Source organism: Lichenostomus cassidix, chromosome 4 (genome assembly GCF_008360975.1).
Source record: "Lichenostomus cassidix isolate B80296 chromosome 4, HeHo_3.0, whole genome shotgun sequence".
NCBI lineage: Eukaryota > Metazoa > Chordata > Aves > Passeriformes > Meliphagidae > Lichenostomus > Lichenostomus cassidix.
Genome location: NC_139484.1, coordinates 22905368 through 22927638, shown reverse-complemented (window position 1 = coordinate 22927638; position 22271 = coordinate 22905368). Strand labels below are relative to the sequence as shown.

The 22271-nt window shown below is 39.7% G+C and overlaps 1 protein-coding gene across 12 annotated transcripts; it reads left to right on the top strand.

The window, feature by feature from the left end:
• Window positions 1-62: 62 nt before the first annotated feature.
• LOC146438029 (glycerol-3-phosphate acyltransferase 3-like) lies at window positions 63-21981 on the top strand. Of its 12 annotated transcripts, none has more exons than XM_085058268.1 (13): window positions 63-1384; window positions 14730-14802; window positions 16289-16559; window positions 16944-17018; window positions 17329-17418; window positions 17752-17845; window positions 18132-18247; window positions 18915-18970; window positions 19317-19402; window positions 20040-20168; window positions 20600-20679; window positions 21130-21223; window positions 21574-21981. In XM_085058268.1, the coding sequence occupies exons 3-13, from the start codon at window positions 16315-16317 to the stop codon at window positions 21838-21840; spliced, it is 1332 nt and encodes a 443-aa protein (XP_084914394.1). In that variant the 5' UTR covers window positions 63-1384; window positions 14730-14802; window positions 16289-16314; the 3' UTR covers window positions 21841-21981. The 12 variants fall into 12 exon arrangements, with proteins under 12 accessions (XP_084914394.1, XP_084914396.1, XP_084914395.1 ...); XM_085058270.1 differs by having other exon boundaries at window positions 16271-16559; XM_085058269.1 differs by having other exon boundaries at window positions 16267-16559.
• Window positions 21982-22271: the final 290 nt, after the last annotated feature.

The window sequence follows — 22271 nt, the reverse complement described above, 5'->3', positions numbered from 1 at the left end:
GCCCCGGCCCGGCCCGCCGCTTCCCGGCCCTCAGCGAGCGCGGCCCGCCGGCGGGGCCCGGCATCCTCCTCAGCTGCTAAATGCGGAATTTGGAAACATTTGGAAACATTTTGTCAAGAAAGGACGCGCTCTGATGTTTGATCTTTGTCTGCTTTCAAGCCTAATCCGCAAGAAGGGAGATCTAATCCGTGAAACAGGTCACAGAATCGATTAGGTTGGAAAAGACCTCTGAGTTCATCAAGCCCAACTCGAGACTGAGCACCACGATGTCACCGAGTGCCACGACCACAAACACCTTCAGGGACAGTGACTCCACCACTTCCCTGGGCATCCCATGCCAGTGCCTAATAACCATTTCTGTGAAGGAATACTTCCTAATATTCAGCCAAAACCTCCTGGTGCAGCTTGAGACCATATGATAGCAGCTAACAAGCAAACTCTAAGTGATGGGGTTAGGAAGTCAAATTACTTGTTGGTAGAATTGCCTTGTTAATGTGTAAGGCTGGACATGCTTCAATGGTCTCACTTAGGGGGAGGCTTAACAAAGCTCGGGAGGAAGGATGTACCACTGATAGTGGTAAATTCTGATAGAATGCAGAATTCAGCAGCAGCTCCAGGCTTTGTCCTGAGGACAAATCCAGCTGTCGTGTCCTCAGCCACTGCTCCCAGTCCCCTGCCTGCAAGCTCTGGGCCAAAAGGCAGGATCTATGCTCATGGAAGTGCCTCGCTGAGCTGTGCTACAAGCTTTAGTTTGATGCTTTAATTAAAATATCAGCATTTAAACCAAACTGCCTGGCCCACATAATCCCACTGGGAGTGTGGGTGGAGCGAGCTGTGCTCCCATCTCCAGAGTGGGAGGATTGTGTCATGCCAGCATGCAATATGCAAAGGCATGGCACTGGCTGAGCTCCTGTCCCTAACAAAGCTGTGCCTTTTGAAACAGGACACGAGGCTGTGAGTATGTCTGGAGGTGCACTGTGGTGTTTAAGATCGTAGGGAGAATCTTCTAAGTTAATAACCTAATAAACTGTTAATAATCTAATAAAAATGATAATGATCATGCTAAACAATGATCTGACAGCAGTAAATTGTACCACATTTTCCTCAGATATAGACTGAGTTTGTGGAATGTATGTTTTGAATTTTTGAGTTGTCATATTTTACATCTTTTTAATACTTGTAGCATGTTTTTTTTTCTGTTCCAGTAGGTGTTCCTGACATATCAGTCAGAAGAAAGCTCTAGAAAACAATTTCAGGAAGGGAGACTTGAAAGAGACGACATTCTTTGAAATTTGATCAGTGATCTGATCTAAAGGCCGCACAAGTTTTACTCCTTTATTTCAGGAGAGCAAATGTTTGATTTCATCCCTCATCAGGACCATAGGTAAGCCCATTCTTAGCCTTAGACTTGAATATCCTGAGTCTTGAAATAGGACATATGGACCTGTTGTCTTTCAAGAGGTGTTTCCATGCTTTTTAGGTCTCACATATGTTTTTTGAGGTTGCATGTAAAATTAATATTTTCAGTGCAGTTTCTTTTATCTTAAATTTTTTTTGCAAGATTTAGAAGGAGAATGGTTAATTCTGGCATATTTACATTTAAATAAAATTATTTAAATATTATTTTAAATATAGATGAATGATGCCAGTATTTAGAAGGGAAGATTGTTGTGATTCTTAACTGTTGTTACGATGGAGAGAGGGACAAGCTAAGACTTTTATTCCTCAACACACTCATAAATTATCTAGATTGCTGAGTTAGGTATCTCTGAAGATAAAGTTAACACAAGTCTCTGGATGGTACAGAATGATGGACAAGGTTTATGAGAAAGAGCTAGGATGCATTCCTTGCAATGCAGACCATGTGATATTAAACAAACAGGTAGTAAGTATGACACTTCTAAAGGGTTATATTGCAACAAGTGATTCTGTTATGGACCACATTGCTGTGGTAGAGGCAACAAGAACAGATGGACATGACTAGCTTCCATAACTGTTTGTGGAGGAAATCTTGAAAGTGGACACAAGTACTGATATCTTTCAGGAATTGCCCCAAAGGACCCTGTGCTATGCTTGAAGTCACTCCTAAGCCAGAGCTGGGAGAAAATTGTATGCATTTAATCAATGCAGTAAATGTTGGACATTGACAGATTAATTTATTGCATTCGGTGTCAATAATACACAAAATGCATACAAGATTTATATGGACAATGTATGAGATATGTATTGACAGCCATGTAATGCCAATGCATCTGTGGTTATTTATACATTGCTGAGGCAAACAAATGTAATCAGAACAAGTGTTGGATTTCCCTCCTTTGAGACACAAAGACTCAAGCCTACTTTAAGCACAGGGCACAATAAATAACTTTCTGTAATTGTTAAATTTGTCTTTTGTGGAAACAATAATGCTTCTGTGGTCAGAGCTAAATGTGTTGCAGTCATCCTAATAAGTGATGCAGTAGTTAAAGATACTTCTTCAGTGTTTTCATAATTCATCTGTTGATGGCCAAAGATAAAGCGTAACTAGCACAATCTTACTGTGGTCAGATATAAACACACACATGTATAGAGGCGTAGATGGGATCTGTAGAGACCTAAAGAGCAGCAGACATAACTCAGTTAGAGTGAGAATGCAGAGGAGCACATATTTGCACTTCAGTGCATGAAGACAGTGTGGTTTCCATAAATAAATATTGCACTTGACACTGCTTGCCATGCAGTAGGTGACCTCGGAGGTTATTGTGGCCTTTTGGATGATTTTCTACAAGTAAAGCATGAACCTCGGTCTTGATAAATATCAAAACAAAATGATCAGAGATTATTTCACCCTTGAGAAGCAATCAGGTAAGGAATTTGCTGAATGTGAGGTTGAAACACTGAGAGAACATAAGCAAAACTAAAAAAGGCTTTTTGCTGTTGATGTCATAGCTGGTAAAAGTTTAATTGAAAAAGAGATGTTCTTAGTAGTTTTCATTCTGGGTACACACATCAGAATTACCGGAGTGCAGAATGCTGTGATCAGTCCTGTTTGAAGAATTTCTTGTTCTGCAAAACCTAATCCTGGTACCCATGTATGTTAAGTGATACTGAGAAATCAGCCCAGGCTTTCTGTCTGACTCTATGTCATTGACTTAAAAGGCTTTTCTAAATAGACCAGTCTGCTTTGTAGCATGGCAAAACTTACAGAGGAATACCAAGGAGCCCTACAACTGGAGTTAGAAGAAAAATTTTAGCAACAGTAACACGTCCATGTGCCTAGTGGCAGGGCTAAGGTGTACTTCTGGACTTCTAGATGTAAGCAGCTTTTGATCACATTGCAACTCCAAACAGGTGAACAACATCCCCTGTATATTTACTGTAATAAGGATCAAGTGGTAGAAGGTTGACCTTGATTGACAGTCATGGTCATTGTCATTTGCCTCAGGTAGAAATATCTCTTTGTTAAGCCTTAGGGAATGTATTACTTCAACATCTGAAGCACCATCTGGCTGAAGCTGATGTGTCAGTGCTACTTTGGAGCAGTATCTGCTGGGGACATGCAATGTTCTGGTTGTCTGATAAGAAAGGCATTACAGGAAAGGCAGGCTGCAAACTCTCCCCTGACATCCCCTCAGAGTCACTGGAATGGTTACCATTGGATAGGTAGGAAGCATACCAGGGAAGACTGGTTCCCAAAATTTCTATGACTGTGTGGTTCCTTCTTTTTGAAGACCATGTCAAGTGTTATTTCCAGGCTGTGTTCCTTCTGTGTATCAGAGGGAAGGCAAAACCATAGTGGCATTTCTTGAAAGCTGTCACATCCCAGTTTTTTATCTGTTCACAATGTATAAGAACCTGCTTGAAAGCTGACTGCTGGATAACCACTGCTGTGTAGGAAAGGCTGTTTATACCTGATTTAACCATTCCATGTGAGGCACTACAGACAGACACAGGCCAGTGCTGTGTTTGCTTCTCCTTGCACTGAAAAAATAAATGGGTCGTAATTCCGGTTCCCTCCGACAATTGGCACTTAGGCATTAGGCAATGTTTTGCAATATGAAATTAGTAGAATGACCTCAAGGGATCTAGAGCTTAGAGTAGGCAGCTGACACCCATTCCAGCTCCTTTTCATTTCCCTAGGAGACCAGGAACTGTTTCAAGTAAATTTCTTATGCTTGTGGCTGTCAATTTGAGATTCATTAAATTAAAGGGAGATTTGCCCTTGGATTCTTCTTGTGTAACCAGCATCCCTTTCTTCTAAGTTGGATTTCATTCTTCCAAATGAACAGAGATTTTTGCACATTGTCTGCTGGCTTTTCCTGACATGTAGGGTACTTCATCATAAGGAAGTGCTTGTGGTAATTTGGTATAAATTCATCAGCTGTCATTTACTGGACCTTACAAATGAGCGCTAAATTCTGTTGCTGCATGTTTATTTGAATTATTTGCAATATCTTCACACTTCTGGATAAAGTCTCTCTCTCTCACAGCTTCAAAACAGACATGATTGCAGCGGGCTGGCTGTTGGTAAGAGGGACAAAAAGAGCAGAAGAATGACGTGCAGAAGCTCTGTTTAGTTAGTGGATGGCAGAACTAATTCTGACAGACATGATTGTGCTGAGGAAATTTATGTAGCCACATCATAAACTGCAGTTATTCAGCTTAGTGTTGGATGCATATCTATTCACATTGGAATTTGACGAACATATACATTTCAAGGTTCTTTTGAAATAATGGTAATAAATAAAAATCAGTTATTGTGATGGGGGTGCCAAAAGCTGTGCCAAATTTCTGACCAAAAAATAGCAAGCTGTGGTATGAATTACAAGTTCATTACCTTCATTCAGGGCAGAGATAAAATTCAAATCTGTGTTTACTTCTAGAGCAGTCGCAGTGCTTTGGAGTTAAGACGTAGACATGCTTAGACCACCATGTGTCAGTTGTTTTTATGATCATGATCTCAATAGCAGAAAGATGCATGAGAAGTCTGGCAGTCATTTTTGGCAGAAATTTAACTAAGATTGGGCTTCTTGGTCATCATTGGAAAAGTTCCAGTACTCAAGTTCATTCCTTAGTGGGTTTTGGGGCAATTTTCCATTGAATTAGAATTTTTATTCCATACTGTTAATAGGTAGATGTACGGAATCTCTTTGATATCTGTGTCATTCCCAGATTGGGTGGTTTAGGCTGTGTTTTGTATGTTTGGCTGTTTGCTTTTCTCCCCAAACAATGTGACATTGAAGGTAACAGAATTGTAAGAACACTGAAATGTTTTTCATTATTTCAGGAGGTACAAAGTAGATAAAGCAAAGAGCAAATGTAAGAAGAACCTTGGCCATATGGATCTTGTAGTACCTTTTGGCTGGATAGTTTGACCACCTCAATAGAGAGGCTACTAGAAACTTTTCAATTCTTTCTTTGTTTGGTTTCACAAGGATGAGAAACAATTCTCCCTCATCCAGGAGAGGAAACATCTTCTTCTTCCCACCCAGCCTAGGGAAGTCTGTTTTTCCTTTTACCCTTTTAAGAAATGCTCCGGCTTTTGTGTGCCTAAACTTACTGCTGAGGCATCCCACCAAGCAAGTCACCACATCTTCCTGTTCCTTGCAATACTTCATTTTGCCCACCTTTCTTGCCTCAAATCAGATCCCAGAAATTACCTCCACCCTCCCGCCCACGAGGTTTTTAGCGCCCAGACGACATGCATACCGATCCCCTGTGCCGAGGCTGATGGCAGCTATTAAGAGGTGCTGCAGGGCGGATCAACGCCCTCTCCTCCAGCTCTCCACCACAGGCCACACTAGGGAATGTGTGTTAGCTGGGCAAGCCACTTGAGGAAGACACCAGAAATGAGAATAAGGAATGGTAGCTAAAGAGAATTGGGTGAACAAAGCTGTTTTACTATGGAGTATTGTTCCTAGGGAAACGTTTTGGTGGGATAGGTGAGAAACAGTGGTTTATGGCGTACCTGGCAGCAACAATGTGATGAGAGTGAGGGGCTTGAGGTTGCCATTGAGGAAAAGAGCATTGGGAAGGTAGAAACAACTAAAGAACAAACCAGTGAAGTTTTGTAGAAGATACAGAAGGCTTGAAGAAGGCCAGCAAGGAGAGAGAAGGTACAGAAACTAAGTAATGAAAAGATGCAAAAGAAAAGTTATATTGGTGGAAAAGATTGCACTGTAATTTGAAAGACCTGAGGGATGTCATGCAGCAGCAAATCTGAAGGTACAGAAGCTACTGGACTCACTACGTGGCACAAGAAGCATGCCATGGATTCATGTGGGCTTGTAACACGTCAGGAGTCTGCGTGCTGGTGCCTGGTGCAAGGTGTAAATTAGAGGTGGTGCAGCCCCCTCTGATAGCTGTGCTTCTCTTACTGCCTGGACAGTGTTTGGTGCACATTTTACAGAGGATCCTTGGGGTTGCATCCATTTCTAAGGAATTCAGCTGCTCCACAACACAAACCAAGCAATGGTACTTGGGGATGGCAGTATTTTAGACGGACAGTCCCGGCTTCAGAGAAACACTCATGTAAGTACTGGCAAAAGGAAGATCTTTTGTGGACTAACATATTCCTGTCTTGGAAGTTGTACCCTAAATGCTTATGCCATCAAGGCTGGTTAATTTGTTCTGTGGGAAGGTTGTAAACAAGCAGCTGGTGGGCTCCCCTGAGGTTCTAGAGTCACTCACCTCTGTGTTTTCTGTGATGCAAACAAAAAGGCAGGAAAGGAGTAATTGTAAGGGGCTGAATTGGGCCTTTCCTGAAAAATATTGCACTAAGTTATTGACATTTGATAGGCTAGAAGAAGAAACAGGATTATCTATTGCATTTCAATTCTCTAGTTGAATAGGTGCAAAGATAGATGGCTTGTTACTTCACCACAGTGTATTTTGTAACCCTGTAACACAGGCTTTTTGGCTAATTTCTGATAGAGCAGTGGAGGGAGCAGGTTTGTTGTCTTGTCAATCCTTGCCTGCCAAAACTTGCATCTTCATTTTGCATGTGTTATTAAAAAATAGAATAAAATAGAAAAATCCTGACTCGCACCTCAATCTTCAGTTTAATTCCTTTGGTCAAATACCAAACTAGGCAGTTATCTTGCCATGAAATAGAAAATCTGACTGAATAAGTCACAAATTTGTGCAAATGTCAGTTGGCGAAATGCTTCATGTGTATGAGTAAGATTTAGAGGAGAAGATTTTAGGCAGTCTGAAAAACACACCCACCTAGTTCTGTATTGTAATTTATTGGCAGGACACTTTGTGAAAACCAGCTGTCACATTGACAAGGTTCCTTATTGGCAGCATCTAATTATCTGTCATATATTATTACTTATCATGTTTTTTCTTTCTTCTCTCGTGGTGAGTAAATGCTTATCAATTACAAGGAAGTGGGTGGAGTTAGGGTGGGACAAAGGGTAGAAATTACCGTATCATTGAGAGTATCAGTAGTGTCAGTGTTCAGTGAGCAACAGCCTTCTCCTAGAGACAGCTTTGGCTCTTAGAATGTGTAATTTTTATTTGCTTCAGTCTCTTGCAGCTTGCTAGATTCTCCACTACAGATGAACATATATTTTCAGGAAGGCAGCTGGCTGGCATTTTGGGGGAGCAAACATGGAAGAAAATAGAGAGGGCCGTGACCTTGCAGAAGGCAAGATTTTGTCTATCTGGATGATTTTGTTTGTGGCATTAATTTTGTTGCCTTCGGTGTTTCGAGTGTCACTGGGGATTTCTCATTTTTATGTGAAAGTTGTAATAAAAATGTTAAAGGTAAGTTGAGAATTTGGTTCAAAAGGTATGTGTTTACTACAGGACATGTTTAATAAAAAAAATTAAAATCTGTACATTTGATAGTAATGCCATAAAAGCTGTCAGAAAAACGTCTGTTAACTTGTATGTGTTGTTTGCAGCTTTATGTGATAATCCTTTGAGAGGTGTCTTTAATGATATCTAGTTATGTACTGGCTTATAATCTGCTGGTTTGAGGTTTTGGGGGTTAAAGTAGAGATTCCATCTGGTGGTTTGAGGTTTCTTGGGGTTAAAGAAGAGATTCCATGATATTTGCTTCTAGGTCATGCTGGTTAGAATGCTTCATGCAAGTAGAATACTCATGACCATTCAAGTATAAAGAAAAAGATCTATTAGTTTATGGGAGCTGGTAAGTAACAAAAACATGTGTTTTAGATGAATATATGTTTCAGTGGGTTTATTTGGATTGTTTTAACCATATGGGATTAATATTCTAGGCAAGTATCCAGACTCTGTGTGTTTGCTTCACCCAGTTATAAATCTAGGGGATCCAGCAGTTACAAATTCTGCTGTACAAGACTTGAGAAATCTGTGCAACCTTCTGAAAGTGTAATTTTTCTAGAAATAAACAGATCATGGCTAAGATCCTGATTGTGCTTTTATCAGTAAAAGGTTTCTGGGGCTTTTAATAAGCCAGAATTCCTTTTTCAAGTTTCATTTTTGATATCCATCATTAGCCAGAAGTATGTGCTGCAAATTCATCATATTGAATAGTTTCCATTTTCCAGTAGAATAACTTAGTGCTTCTGGTATAGACCTGGTTTCTGTGAATATACTCTCTATTTGTGGCAGAAAACATGTTACTATTGTTGTTGCTATTATTAGTAAGCTGTTGGGGTTATCTGTGTTGCAGTAGAACATATCTGTAACAGTGTGATACAGTTAACAGCATTACCATCCCACCTGGCCAATTCTGTCTTTTATTCTTGTAATTCCCTTTTGTTATTGTTTGGGGGTTTTTGTTTGTTTGTTTGTTTGTGGGTTTGGGGGGGTTGCTTGTTTGTTTTGTTTGTTTTAATACTGATTAAGATCTCTTGGGCAGTATCTGTCTTCAACTGAAAGAACATCATTTAGCATAGAGCACATGATAGCAAAATTTAGGGCTTTCTTATTTTTCCAGATGCTGATGTCAGTGGGCAGTGACAGCCTACGGTGGCTGTATGTAATATTGGCCTTTATATGTGAAACTTTTTTTTAACCAGCCAGTGGTATGCTAATTAATTGGTAATCTTATTGGTACCCTAATTAAGAGCTACTCTCATATCAAACCTGTCTCTGGATGGCTTTGCTGCTGCAGTTGGTGGGCATTAAGATAATTTCTGTATTTTTTCTTCCCTTTGCATTTCCCAACTTCAATAGACATTTGACCCACTCAGTGTGTGTTTTATGTAGGAAGACATTTCTCTTTTTTAAAGTACATGAAGTATTTTTCATTCCACAGTTTTTGTAACAGGTTATGCACATGATAATTCTGTGTTCACAGTGCGGCGGATCAATGTATTGAAAAATAGATAAGTTAGTTGTTATGTGATCAGCTATAGCCTTTTGTGTCTAGTTCCCTGTTGCCAGAGCAGCTAATAACAGGAACAGCTCAGTTCTATGCACTGCTGTTCAGGCTGGCTCCTTTTGCTCTCTAATTGTCATGTGGGCAAAAAAGGAGTTTCCTCTATTTCATTTTACAATTAATTCGAACGGTTTCCTTTGAAGTATTGTCAAATGCCTCTCATTGTGCCCCAAGAGTAACTAAGAGCTATCTTGGTGGGAAATGGGAAGGAGAGAGTATGGAGAGAATGTTAGGTCCCCTTTGCATGTGTTGTGGCCCACTGGGCTCTTTGGAAGAAAGGGTAGGACTGAGACCTGCTGGGTTAAAGCTTGTGCATGGAAGTGCTGGGCCTGTTCTCAGAGTCCTGGGGCTCATCCATCGCAACATGGCCAGAATGGCATTGTGGAATACAGTCAGCTTTACAGCAGGCTTGGTTGAGATATGAGCAACTTGATATTGAAAGCCTAGAGAAGTGTTGACTGGTATCTAGCCGTGGTGTTGTCTTCCTGAGATATTGCTAATGGGATAATGCACAGAGACCATCCGTGGTTCCTGTTGTCATCCAGAATGGTGAAACCAGATGCCTTCCCGGATAGCTAAGCTGGAAATACTGTGAGCAGATGCTTAGTCATACATCAGCACACTACTGACTATGTTGCAGGAATACCACTGCTCTAGGAAGCACCAAGTGGTTGATGTTTCAGCAAAAATCCAGCCTTGACCACTATGACAGGTCTCTCCATTGTGTTGCCTTTGATTTAGTCTGTTATGCAGATCAGCAAAATTAATAGAAATCTTCTCACTTGAGAACAATTTATATCTGTTTCTTACAGCTGAGCAGAGGGAAAACATGTTTTATTTTCCTCCGTGTTTGTCAACTTGAGAAAAATAGAAGAGTGGCGACTAAAATCAAGCATCAAAGCATCAAAAATATTTTGTAAAATTGTGTTTTCAAAGAAAGCGTATCTGTAGACCTTTCTGAATTTGTTGGGAGCAAAAAAGGTGTTTTAGAATGAAACTCAGATTTTCAGGTTATTACTAAGCACTGAGTAATGTTGCCATATAATGGCACATTTGATTCTTGACTTTGATCTAGTCACCTTGATTTCTTGACTTCACTGAAGTGTTTTAGCATTGTGGATGGTGATGGGAACAAGTGCAAAAGATGTAATCATGTATGGAAATAATTTTTACCCTCTGCTGCTTTTCTGTCAAGGAACCTAGATACTTGTTATGTTAGAAAGAAAATAAGTCTTGATAAAAAAGTAAGATTCAAGAATTGAAAATTTGGGGGTTACTGTTTGTGTTTGCAGGTGTTTTTTGTGGTATTTTGTGGTTGTTTGTTTGGGGTTTTTTTTTGAGGACATATGGATAACATAATAGCAAAAGATCTTCAATACAGTAATTTCTCAATTGCATATCTGTTAGTCCATAATTGTTATTATTACCCTTAATTTAACCTTCAAATATTTCTGGGAATGGTAAAGGTGAATGTGGCTTGGGTTTTGTTAGAGTTATTCTTTCACACATGCTTGTAAACTTTTATTTGTAAACAATGTCTTTTCTTTGAGCTTTGTCTGTACTGGGGTTTTTTGATGATGTGAATAATAGTAAAGGTGTGCCAGGGATGTTATTCCAGCTGTTGCAAAAGAAAATGCATTTGCTAGGATGAAATCCATACCATGCTCTCACAGCCCTGTGAAGAGTCAAAGAAACATATTAAACAGCTGCAGGTCTATTTGTTAAGAGATATTCTGGAATTTTATGAGATCTGAACTTCTGGATGAAATTGGAGCATTGGTGCTTCTTGAGAAGAAGAAATTACCCAGCTAAAAATTATGAGTAGCTTTTGAACTGAGAGCTCGCTTGTACCCAGAGGTAGCTCATATGCTGTAAACTCCTACTGGGGGTATGGCAAATGTTGCGGTTACTTCACCTGGGGAAAAAGTGCACTGCTGTGCTTTGAAATACATGGCTATCCAAAACTAGCCTCTGCATCAAAAGCCAAACAAATTATACCTGTGCTTTTATCCCAGACAAACCCTTCTCAATCCATTTCATCAACGCCCACAGAGCAACCATGAGATTTGTGACTCCTTTCCACAGTCTGAGGGTGGACAGTCACATCCTCTCAGATACTGAGTGTAACACTCAGATCATTTGATCTGGGTTCATGTTTGTGATGGGCAAGGGGAAATGAGGCCAGGCAGAAAGGACTGTTGGATGAAGGGGTCACAAGTGCTTTATCTTAGATGGTGATTTTAGTTTGTGCTGAAAACATACCAACCTTCTCTTTGCCATTGTAGTGGAAGACTTTACATAGGGGAATTGCCCCAAAGCCTTTGTCACATGTGAGGAAAAGATTGAGAAAAGTTCATTGAATGAATTATTAGAAAAACCTTTTGTGAGAGCATGGGAGATGAGGTAGTAAAATATGGGAAAGGAGGCAAAACTGAATTACTACATAATATGGAAAAATGGACTACCAAGCTCTACTTGAAAGGGACAAAAGAGGAAAAAAACTGCAAAAAATGAGATTTCAGGAAATGAACATTCCACATTGTATTTCATGTCATGTCCTATGAAGACAGTAATGAATATAATGAAGTATTAGGCACCCTTATTTTGTTTAGAACGTAATTACAGGAAACTCAAACTAATGCGCTGTTGGAGTTAAGCTGTCAAGTCTTCAGTATTCCAGCTGGGATCAACTGTTGGATGTTTAGACTCCCTATGTCCTCATCACTTCAGGAATGGGAGGGAGGAAAGCACAACACCTCAGTTCTCATTCAGTCAGCAAACGTAGGAATGAAGTTGCTACATTTAATACTTAAATTCTGTGTTAGTTGCAACATCTATGTTTTTTTGTAAGGTATTTAAAACATCCTTTCATTACTGTTTTGCAACAAAGACCAGCGTGACAGCTCTGTCTCAATACTGTGCAATACGGAGGTGATCACAAAGTCTTATTTCGTTTTTAAAAACAAATTATACATACACATGCTACTGAATGCAGACCAACAAAGTAGCTCCTCCAGGGTTAATTAGTCCAGAGTTTGACCCAGACAGATGGCTTTGACAGGCATCAATTCAATGGCTTGACTGAAAGCCAAATACCTGGGTGGCTGCACTGCTGTATTCCCTCCTCACTCCTTGTGCTTCATCCTCCCATGCCGACCCATGAGTTAGGAGAATTTAGTGTCACAGGATGGTTTATGGAAATAGATTTCCTTTTCCTTGTTCATACACGCTGCCCAAAGGTGTCCCATGGTAAACCTCAGTTCTTGTAATAGAAGAGAAAATGGATAACTGTTCCTTAAGTACCTGCTCTGTGCCAGTCCAGACTTTGTAGATGTCTGTCTTAACCCATCTCAGCCAGCCCTTTTCCAGTCTAACAAGCCCTGTGTATCTGTTCCTTATCTTTCTTGTAGCCTTTGTAGCCTTGACTATTTAGTTACAGTCTGCCACTTCTGCCTCACTCTTTCTCCATGCTAGGAGGAAATATTTTATAATTTACTAGTAAGCTTTATACTTTTTTTGGTTTTGCCTTGTCTTGCTCATTTAGATTAGTTAATGTGTATTTGTAGAGTCAGTTTGGTGAGTGATTATCACCCTTTTTCTATCTGGGAATCAAAAGCCAGCCTCCTGGAGGTACTCCAAATCCTTCAGGACAGCATGAGCAAGCTCATTTCTGGCAGTGCTAGCCAGCCGACAGGTGCTTTTTTATGTAGGAGGACAATGACAGGCAAGATAAAGGTGTTAGACATGAGACAGAAAAGCAGAGACTAAGGCAAAAGGCTTTATTTGCCAATCTCAGTGATTTTTGTTATGTGATATGTTTTTTCCTCCCTTGTGCCATGCAACTATCCTAAAGGATACTGGGGAAGGGATGAGGAGCAGCTGTATTTTTAAAGAGGTTAAATTTGCCACATCTGCCTTTACTCTCTTTTGCAACGTTCCTGTACCTGTTCTGTATGTTCTTTCATTTCTCAGTGTGTGGGCTGCTGTTTTCATGACATCCCCTGGCTCCACAGTTATGAATGACTCTCCATGTGTTGCAAAAGATTGAGAGAGATGATGTACCTGTTGACCTTTGCAGGAGAATAATTGGGAAGTATAGACAAAATGAAGGTCTGTGGTGTGGGGTTTTTAACATCTTGTTTTTGGGGGTTGTTTGCTTTATGGTGTGATAAAAGATGGTTTGCATGGAGTTTAAAATACTACATCAAAGCCTACTCTGCTTTCACTTTTATATTTTATGATGGCTGGTAAAAAAAAAGGTCAGCTAAGGGTAGCTTATATGTCCTTATGTCATGGCAAAGTGTCCATTTTGTTACTGACTTAACTTTAATAGCTACAGAAAGAGCTGGTAGAGAGCATGTGAAAATTAAGGGTGGCAAAAAGCTGGTTGATATTTGCACATGAGACATGTTGTAATGTACTGAAGACTACTGGAGATCAGCTTTGTGATTACTTAAATAGCTGCACATGTCAGTAAGAGGGGAATACACTGTTTAGCAAGAGTTTATGTGAAGCAGATGGATTATCCTTATCTGTTGTAGATGGAAAGCCTTAATAGCAGATGAAGGTATAAACTGCTATTGAGCCTTTAATAATGAGCAGAGCCTACGCTGTCTTTGTTAGGGCATGTACCTTGACATAAATACAGGCAGAATTTGTACTTATGAGAGCTACTCTTTATATGTCTATGTATGTATGATGAAAACATTCAAAACTAGGAAAACTTCAAAAATTAGGCATATTGGTATATTTGGTTTTGCTAACAGAGAGTTTTATGATGCTCTGCACAAGGAGGAGAAACTTAGTTTAGCTCAAAAAGGTGAAGACAGGAAAGGGTGAAAGCTCATTACCAAAGCTTCTCCTTCTGTAATACTATTGATACAAAATGTTGCTGCCTCTGTTTTCTGTCAACAGAGACCACTTGAATGCCCTTAAAACGAGGTAATCTCTTTTATTATTTAATATAAGTCTTTTAGATCTATTTTTCTGGCATCTCTGTAATGTCAGTGATATTATTTTGCATAATCCTATTGCCTGAAGCTAACTGGAGAAGAGAGAGTTTTGGACACATTGGATTTCATAGAGTCTCATAGGTAGTTCAGCAATTTGTTGGACCTCCAGAAAAAAACAACTGCATGTGTCCTAAAAAGAAGTTTGAGCCAAACGATTTTTCCTGGAAATGGCAAAAGGGAGTTGGTGTAACAAATAAAACACAAGGTGTTCAGGGCAGCCTTCAGGCTGAATTTGCAAAATGAACATTTTAGATTGGGCAGGTGTAAAAGCAGCTCAGGCCATTCACCTGAGGTAATTACAGAATGTCTGGAAATGATGAAATGAAAACCATCAACATCTGCTTTTCTTGTTTTGGGAACAGTGGGCCACCCTGCAGATTGAGGAGGGAGTGAAAAAGCAGAAGGCACTGGCACTCGAAAATTTAATCTCCACTGGTAAGATCTCTGGATGAAGGGGATATGACACTATTTAGCTTGTAAAAAGACAACTATTTAATACAGTCTTACTTAGAATGGCATTTGATGGGCAAATATCTTTTGAAGTTACAAACCTACAAAAGCATGTTATACACAAAGTAATCTCTGAATGTCTGAGTCTTGTGAATAAAAGAAGTTTGAGACGAGTGTGGGTACAAAAAGACATTGCTGATAAGCATTTGGGAAGCTGTCCCTGTTTTCATAAGTCTTCTCCCTGTTTTCATAAGTATTCTGTGCTTTCTGGCTTCCTCAGCTGTCTCCTTAGAGGACTGGGAGGATTTCTTTGTTCTTTGTGCTTGACATGCCTCTGCATGGTTCTTTTACTTCTTGTAACTCCTAGCATGCAAAAAATCCAGAGTGTCTCAAGTAAGAGTTACAGCATCCTATGGATCAGTAAAAATTTGCCCTCTTCTCTAGGCATGAGGATAAAATCAAAATATTTTTTCCCCCCAACTATTTTTTCTTTCTTCTTCGACCAAAGGGGAGTGGGTTAAGTTCTCATAGTAATCCTTTTACTTGTAGTGCCATTTTTAGTCCTTAGTCACATAGGCTGCTTGGTTTGTCAGCTAATGATTTCCTGGGTGTTGAAGGTTTGACTAAAATGCAGCTGGAGGAAAGTTTTGTGATTCTGATCAGGGGGCAGTATGTTGATCGAGATAAATTAAGTGTATTTTTATAATGCATATTTAATGTCATCCAATACACACCCCCCCAAAAAAAAAAATCAAAAGAATTTTAGTCACTGTAATCAGCCAGATAACAATCTGGTCTCAGAGTGACCTCAACAAACTTGACTGAGACTTGCTGTTTGACTGCCCTGTGGAGTGTAATTTTACAAATAGCAGAGCAAGAATATGTTGTCATTCTTCCTGCACAACATGTCTGTGTAATGCTGTGTATGGCTGGGAGGGGGGGAATCTAGACACTTCAAAGTTTCTTGGTAGAGAAGTAAGTCTTAAAGAAGAAAGGATGGTGGAAGATAGAAGGTTCCAAGGAAAAAAAATGCCAGAGGAAGGTGGTTTTTGCAGTTGGGAAACAAAAAACTAATCAACAGCAGCAAGAATAACAATCATACAAACTCTGCCTGAGTTTGAGTCAGGGCACCAGGAGGGATCTGCCATCTTGGCAGTGTATTGGTGACATTTCTAGGTGTGAGTACCTATGTTGTTTGGTAAATGACAATGAAATAGGTGTTGTGCTCAATGTTTTATTTGCAGCTTGATCTGAATCCTTTTCTCCTTTCTCAACATTTTAGGGGGGTTATATGCCATAGGATTGGAGAAGTAATTTGTAGAATGAACTGTCAGTAAATGGGGCATTAAAATGCCATTATGGTGCTTGAGTAGGAGGAGAGCTATTTCTAAAAAGCACATGTATTTTACTCTCCTTGGAATCCATATTATTCATTTCACTGTGTGGAAGGAAGGCTCATTTCCTCGTGCAGGGATCATCCAGAGAGATGAGACCCCCATGGAAGAGGAGATTGCTGGCTGGTGCCAAGGATGCTTCAGCCTTGCTGATGTCATGTACTTCTCCAAGAAGGGCTGCGAGGCAATTGCAGAAGATGAAGTCACTCGACGGTTCTCCTCCGAGGAGCTGTTGTCCTGGAATCTCCTCAGCAGAAACAATGCCAACCTGCACCATGTCAGCTGGAAATTGGCTGCTGTTTGGGTCACTGGCATCCTAATTCGGTATTGCCTCCTGCTGCCTTTCCGGTGAGCCAGATGGAGTTTGTTGGGATCATTGTTCATGGTACTTTCTACAGAAATTGTGAAATAATATCCTATTGGCTAGTGCAGGAAGGAGAACTTTGCATGACTGTTTCAAGAAGCCATCTAAACTCAATTATTTCCATTTAAAAAAAAAGTAAATTTCTCATGTTCCATATGTTTTATTAGTAATTAATTTGTTTTTAAAATCCAGAAGATTGGATTAAGTGGTTTGCATACTAGTTAGCTAGTGGTATGTTGTTAGTTAGATACCATTAATGCTGGAAGGAAGCATTGTGAAGTGGATCAAAGGCCCAAATAAAAATACTTTCTTACTTAGTCCTCCACTTTTGCTTCTTGGCATTTAATAAGGATTATTTTACTTTGTAGCGTCTGCTTGTCTGTTTTCAGCATCCTGTTGCTGGTGTTGGCCACTACAGTAGTAGCACAGTTTCCAAATGGCAGGTAAGCATTAGCTGAGGGCTCTTTCAACTTCTTTATTTCTTTGAGGATTTGAACTACTACTGGGAACACTCTGCTTGAATCCAGAAGATTGATGTGGACTATCATGAGGTGACTTTTTCTCTCCTGTAAACTTATAGAGTGATGTGAGGGAGAGTTATGGCAATGGCATCTGAAAGCAGACATGCAGTGTAAGCCTTGATATGGTCTTTGTAGTAACAGCAACTGGGGATAATTCAGAGAGTTTACATTGCACTGTCCTATGTGTGACTCCATAGAACTGGAAATGGATCTATGGCTTCATTTCTTTTAGAGTTAAAGGCTGGCTGAGCAACCAGATCCAGATGATATGTGCCACCTTAGGTGTCCGATGTCTGAGTGGCCTTGTTCATTTCCACAACAGGTGAGTGATGCCATCCTGCTCTTGTTACTCTGGAATTGATTTCTTACAGTATTCAACATCTCAAGTTTTGGACCAGGATTCTTATTCCATTACTGCATGGATACTGTGATGGCACAATTTGATCCAAAAAGCTCTTTGGATCACCTAGACTCTGCCAGGACATTTGCATGCTCTGCTATGTTTTCTGTTGTGTGTTGTTAGGGTGTGTAGGTGGTGCAGTACTGCCTTCTTGGTTAAATAGACACTTAGATATTTTTCAGTGTTTGCCACCTGATGGGCCCTGTTGTCTGGATAATAAAATCTAACTAATTACTTTCGTGGTTTTCATTGCAGGGAAAACAAACCACAGAAAGGAGGCATCTGTGTAGCCAACCACACGTCTCCATTGGATGTCCTAATCCTGACCAGTGATCGATGCTATTCCTTGGTATGAACAAGACAGTTGGTAAATATCAGAAATGTTGAGATGCCTGTAGATATAGTGTTGGGTAAGAGGATAAACTTCCTGGTAGAAAGGCTGGGATTCAACAGCATTCAAACTCACATTCTGGACTGCAAAAAACCAGATGCAGGCAGGTGTGTGCACTGACCAAGAGGATTGGCATAATTTGTCAGTAAGTTTAGAAATGGCTGCATCTGTGTTTAGAATTTTATCGTTTAAGTGTGTGTGTTGTGTGTGTTTGCTTTGTAACAAGTTTCTTTTGGGCTTACAGGTTGGCCAGGTACATGGAGGGCTTATGGGACTTATTCAAAAATGCTGCATGCAAACATCTCAGCATGTCTTGTTTGAACGCTCAGAAATGAAAGACCGTCACCTGGTGAGGAAAAAGTAAGGTAGTGAGATGTTTGCTTCATTGTCTGGTCAGGTGTGGTAATATGTCATCAGTGCTGTCATTTTTTGTCATCAGTTGTCTTCTTTCTTTTCTTTTTGCCTGGGGGGAATCTGATGTTTTGATTTTGTTCTTTATGAGACTGGAGAGGAGCTACATGCTCTTGAGTAATTGGAAAGACAGTTGGAAAATGGATAGATTTTGGTGTCAGTAATATGCTTAGTGATGATACTCGTGGTTTTAAGTGGTGCAGCAAATGTAGTAAGATAGTGGCCTGTCACTTAACTAGATGTGGAGAATCATTAGATACACATAAAACTGATGAAAACCAGGAATTTGGAATATATTTCAGTCTAAAGAAAAGTTTGACTGCATGCATAGCTGGAGTCTGGGAAGTTATTTTCACATCCTTCAAGTACCACTATACTCTGCTTAAAATGGTAAAATGAAACTTCATAGAGTTTTTTAGAAAATCTACTTATTTAATTAGCAAGAGATACTGAAATAAAAGCCTGAAACCAGCACATATCCCAACTGAGGCTACTGACCTGCAAAAGGCAATTGGGCAAGGGCTTTTCTTGTCCTGTGTGAGAGGTAACAGAGGTTTAGATGTTTGGACAAATATAAAGATGAAGTATACACTGAAATTTTATTTTCTTTCCACAGAATTAGAGAACACATTGCAGATAAGGCCAAGTTACCCATTTTAATCTTTCCAGAAGGTAGGAAACAACTATATTGATTTTATTGCTCTTTGCACTTCTTGCCATTGAGTGCAGTTTATTATATCCAGTGTCTACAAGTGAGGTGTTTGTTTTTAGTTTGGAGAATTAATTAGCTCTTCTGAGATATTAAAAGTCAGGTTCTAGTATTTTATGACAGTTTTATGGCAGTTTATTTGCTCAGCATATAATACAATAAAGTCATACAAGGCTCTAGGATTATGTTCCAGAACTAAAGCTTACTTTCTACTTTAGTAACTAAGTCTCCTTAAGACAGTTTAGGATTCATTTCCTGATACTTTTTTCAGAGTGGATTAAGCCCTTCATCTGTTTTAATTCTGACCAGGTACCTGTATTAACAACACATCAGTAATGATGTTTAAGAAGGGAAGCTTTGAGGTAGGAGGGACCATCCATCCAGTAGCAATCAAGGTACTGTAACAAGTTTTCCAAACATGGAAGGATTGTTTGCAAAAGCTTGTCATGTCAGAGAAGCTGTTCATGTGTAAACCTTGAAAAGGGGTATGTTTGGTGTGAATAAAGTACTGAATAGGCCCTGAGAAACTTTTTGTGGTTTTAAGCAGTATGGGAAATGCTTCATTTCTGTGCTAGGGCTGCTGGCTCTTGTGTGCTCTGAGGATAAAGGCAGTTTTCTTGGCACTTCCAAGTCTTTCCGAGTAGCTTTAGCCAAGTCACCCTAGATCCAGATACATTAGTTACTTTTTCTGTTGCCTGATCCTATGGAACTTGTTAAAACAGGTGTGAGCATTTTCAAGGAAGCCTTTGGAGCTGTCATATCTGTAGATGACGAGTTTTTACATTTTGAGTCAATCTTTTGCAATAGTAGTATTTCAACAGGTCTGTCACAGTTTGGGTTCATGCATTGCATGTAAAGGTTAATGGTTAGAAACTTGTAATAAATGTTGGAGCTTTACTCTGAATTTACTGATGCTTTTAGGAGGTGTGATTAGATTTGCCCCTTATTGTAGAAGTCAAATTGTGACTTTGTGGCCAGAAAAAGCAGCTTATGTGATTTAAACTAAGGTAGGTTATTCTTCTTGTCTTCCAGTATGACCCCCGCTTTGGAGATGCCTTCTGGAACAGCACAAAGCATTCCATCATGACCTATGCTTTTAATGTGTTGACCAGCTGGGCTATTGTCTGCAATGTGTGGTACCTGCCACCAATGGTCAAAGAGGTTCTTACGCTTTTGTATGTTTTGAAAATGCTTGTGAAATGTTGTCTGGAAGGATGTCTGTATTACTACACAAGGTGCTTGTGGATCTCTGTTGATAACTTAATGGAAAAAGGCCAGGAAGCACGGCTATAGTCTTAAAATTAAGAGAGTGTGGATTTATGTGGGATGCATCTCCTGCTCTGGCCAGGCCTGGGACCTCAGGCTGTGTGTTTTTTGAGATTTCCCCAGAAACCAGAAAGCCTCCCATTTAGTTCTCTTTGGCACCAAACATGACAAACCAGCATCAGCTGAAACTGCCCTGCAGGTCACATTTGGCTTGTGCATCTGGAATAAACCCCAGTGCCTTCTGTCTGACAAAACCTATCTCTTTAGGTGAGGCACAGAGAATATGTCTATGTTGTAAAGCAATTATTTAATTTTTTTTTTTCCAGGAAGAAGAAGATGCTGTTCAATTTGCTGACAGAGTCAAGGCTGTCATTGCTGCTCAGGCAGGAATGTCTATGCTTCCTTGGTAAGAAGCAACACCTCTGGAATTGGGTTTAAAGCATATTTAGGTGTTCTGTATTCTGAAACATTAGCATGGAATCCTTTTAAACTTGCTTTGTTTGCACTTTAATGCACCACCCTTAGTGACTCCGAGTCAAAAAATATTACTTTATTACTTGAACAATTCCATTAGAATAATTAGAATAATATAGTATATAGAGAGAAACAGAGCTGACAGGTGGATCTAGACAGCAGTCAGTATTGGTGAAGATTAATTACTTGTCTGTTAAATGCTGGGTTAAAAGAAGGACATTGTTGTGTGGAAAGTCTTAGCAGTATAAATCACTTAGCATTGTCTTACAAAAGTCAACATTAAGAGTGGAAACTGCTTTGACTACATAGTCTAAATATAGTAGTGTTTTTCTGCCTTCACCCTGAAGTGAGTTTAAGGCTGTTTCTTTTCTGTATCTTTTAGGGATGGGGGACTGAAAAGGAAAAAGGTCAAGGAGTCTTTCAAGGAAGAGCAACAGAAAAAGTATTGCCAGATAGTAATAGAAAATGGATCTGTGGTAAACAGAAATGTTTGTTAAATGCTATTTATTTTATCTCATTTTTCCATGACTTACCTCTACCAGAAAATAGACTGATTTTATATTAAACCCAACATGTTTTCCTTCTGTCCCTGTAAGATATTTTGCATGTGACACAGCAGGGAAACCATCAAGTGATAACCTTATTAATGCAAAGTACTATAATTTTATAAATAAGAAAACATATAATATGGTAGTCAAATTCTCCCCGATGCTGAGAAGAATCTACAATAAAATTAATTACGTTCATTAAAATACAATTTAAAAATATTTGCAATACCTTGAGGACATAAATGGTTACTTACAACAAAACACCTCTGTACTCTTAGACTTTCTCAGTGACTAGGACTAGAAGTATTCCTGTGAGCCACAATAACCATGCTGCTCTAGAGACAGGTCTGCTGATGTCAGAAGACATGAAGCAGTTCACCAAAATATGTTTTCTGAATTGCATGTTGGACAGGAAGTGTTGGACGTCAGAGGAAAAAAAGCAGGTGCTGACTTTCCCCTCTGTGTCACAAGACCAGGGATGGCATGGTAGGAAGTTTTATGCTCTTTGTCAGAGCAGAACAGTGTCCAGGGCAGCGTGTCCCTGATGCCTGGGCGTGTCAAGCTGAGATAAATTAGTCACAGCCAAGGACAGTGTCATAAAAAATATACAGTGTTTTTAAATTATGCCTTGTGGTTTTGTTATATCCCTTTCTGTGTCTGTTTGTTTGCATTACACAAATTAAAGAAAACCTGTGATGTGACATCCACTGTCCTCTGTTGCTGTTATTTCTGGATCGCTACCTGCTTGTGTTACCACTGGATGTGAAGGCTGAGGATCTGTCCTCTGACAAGCCCACCATCCAGGAATAGAGCAAGTGTACTTAAGAAGTATGCAATGGGAATATTTCCGTCTCCTGTAGTATTTATTGGTATAAAATATTTTTTCTCCTGGTAAGTAGCTGCCATATGGAAGGATCTGGCTTCTTTAGCGATCTGAATGTCCCTAATGAAACACACACAAATAGGTGCTGTTTTG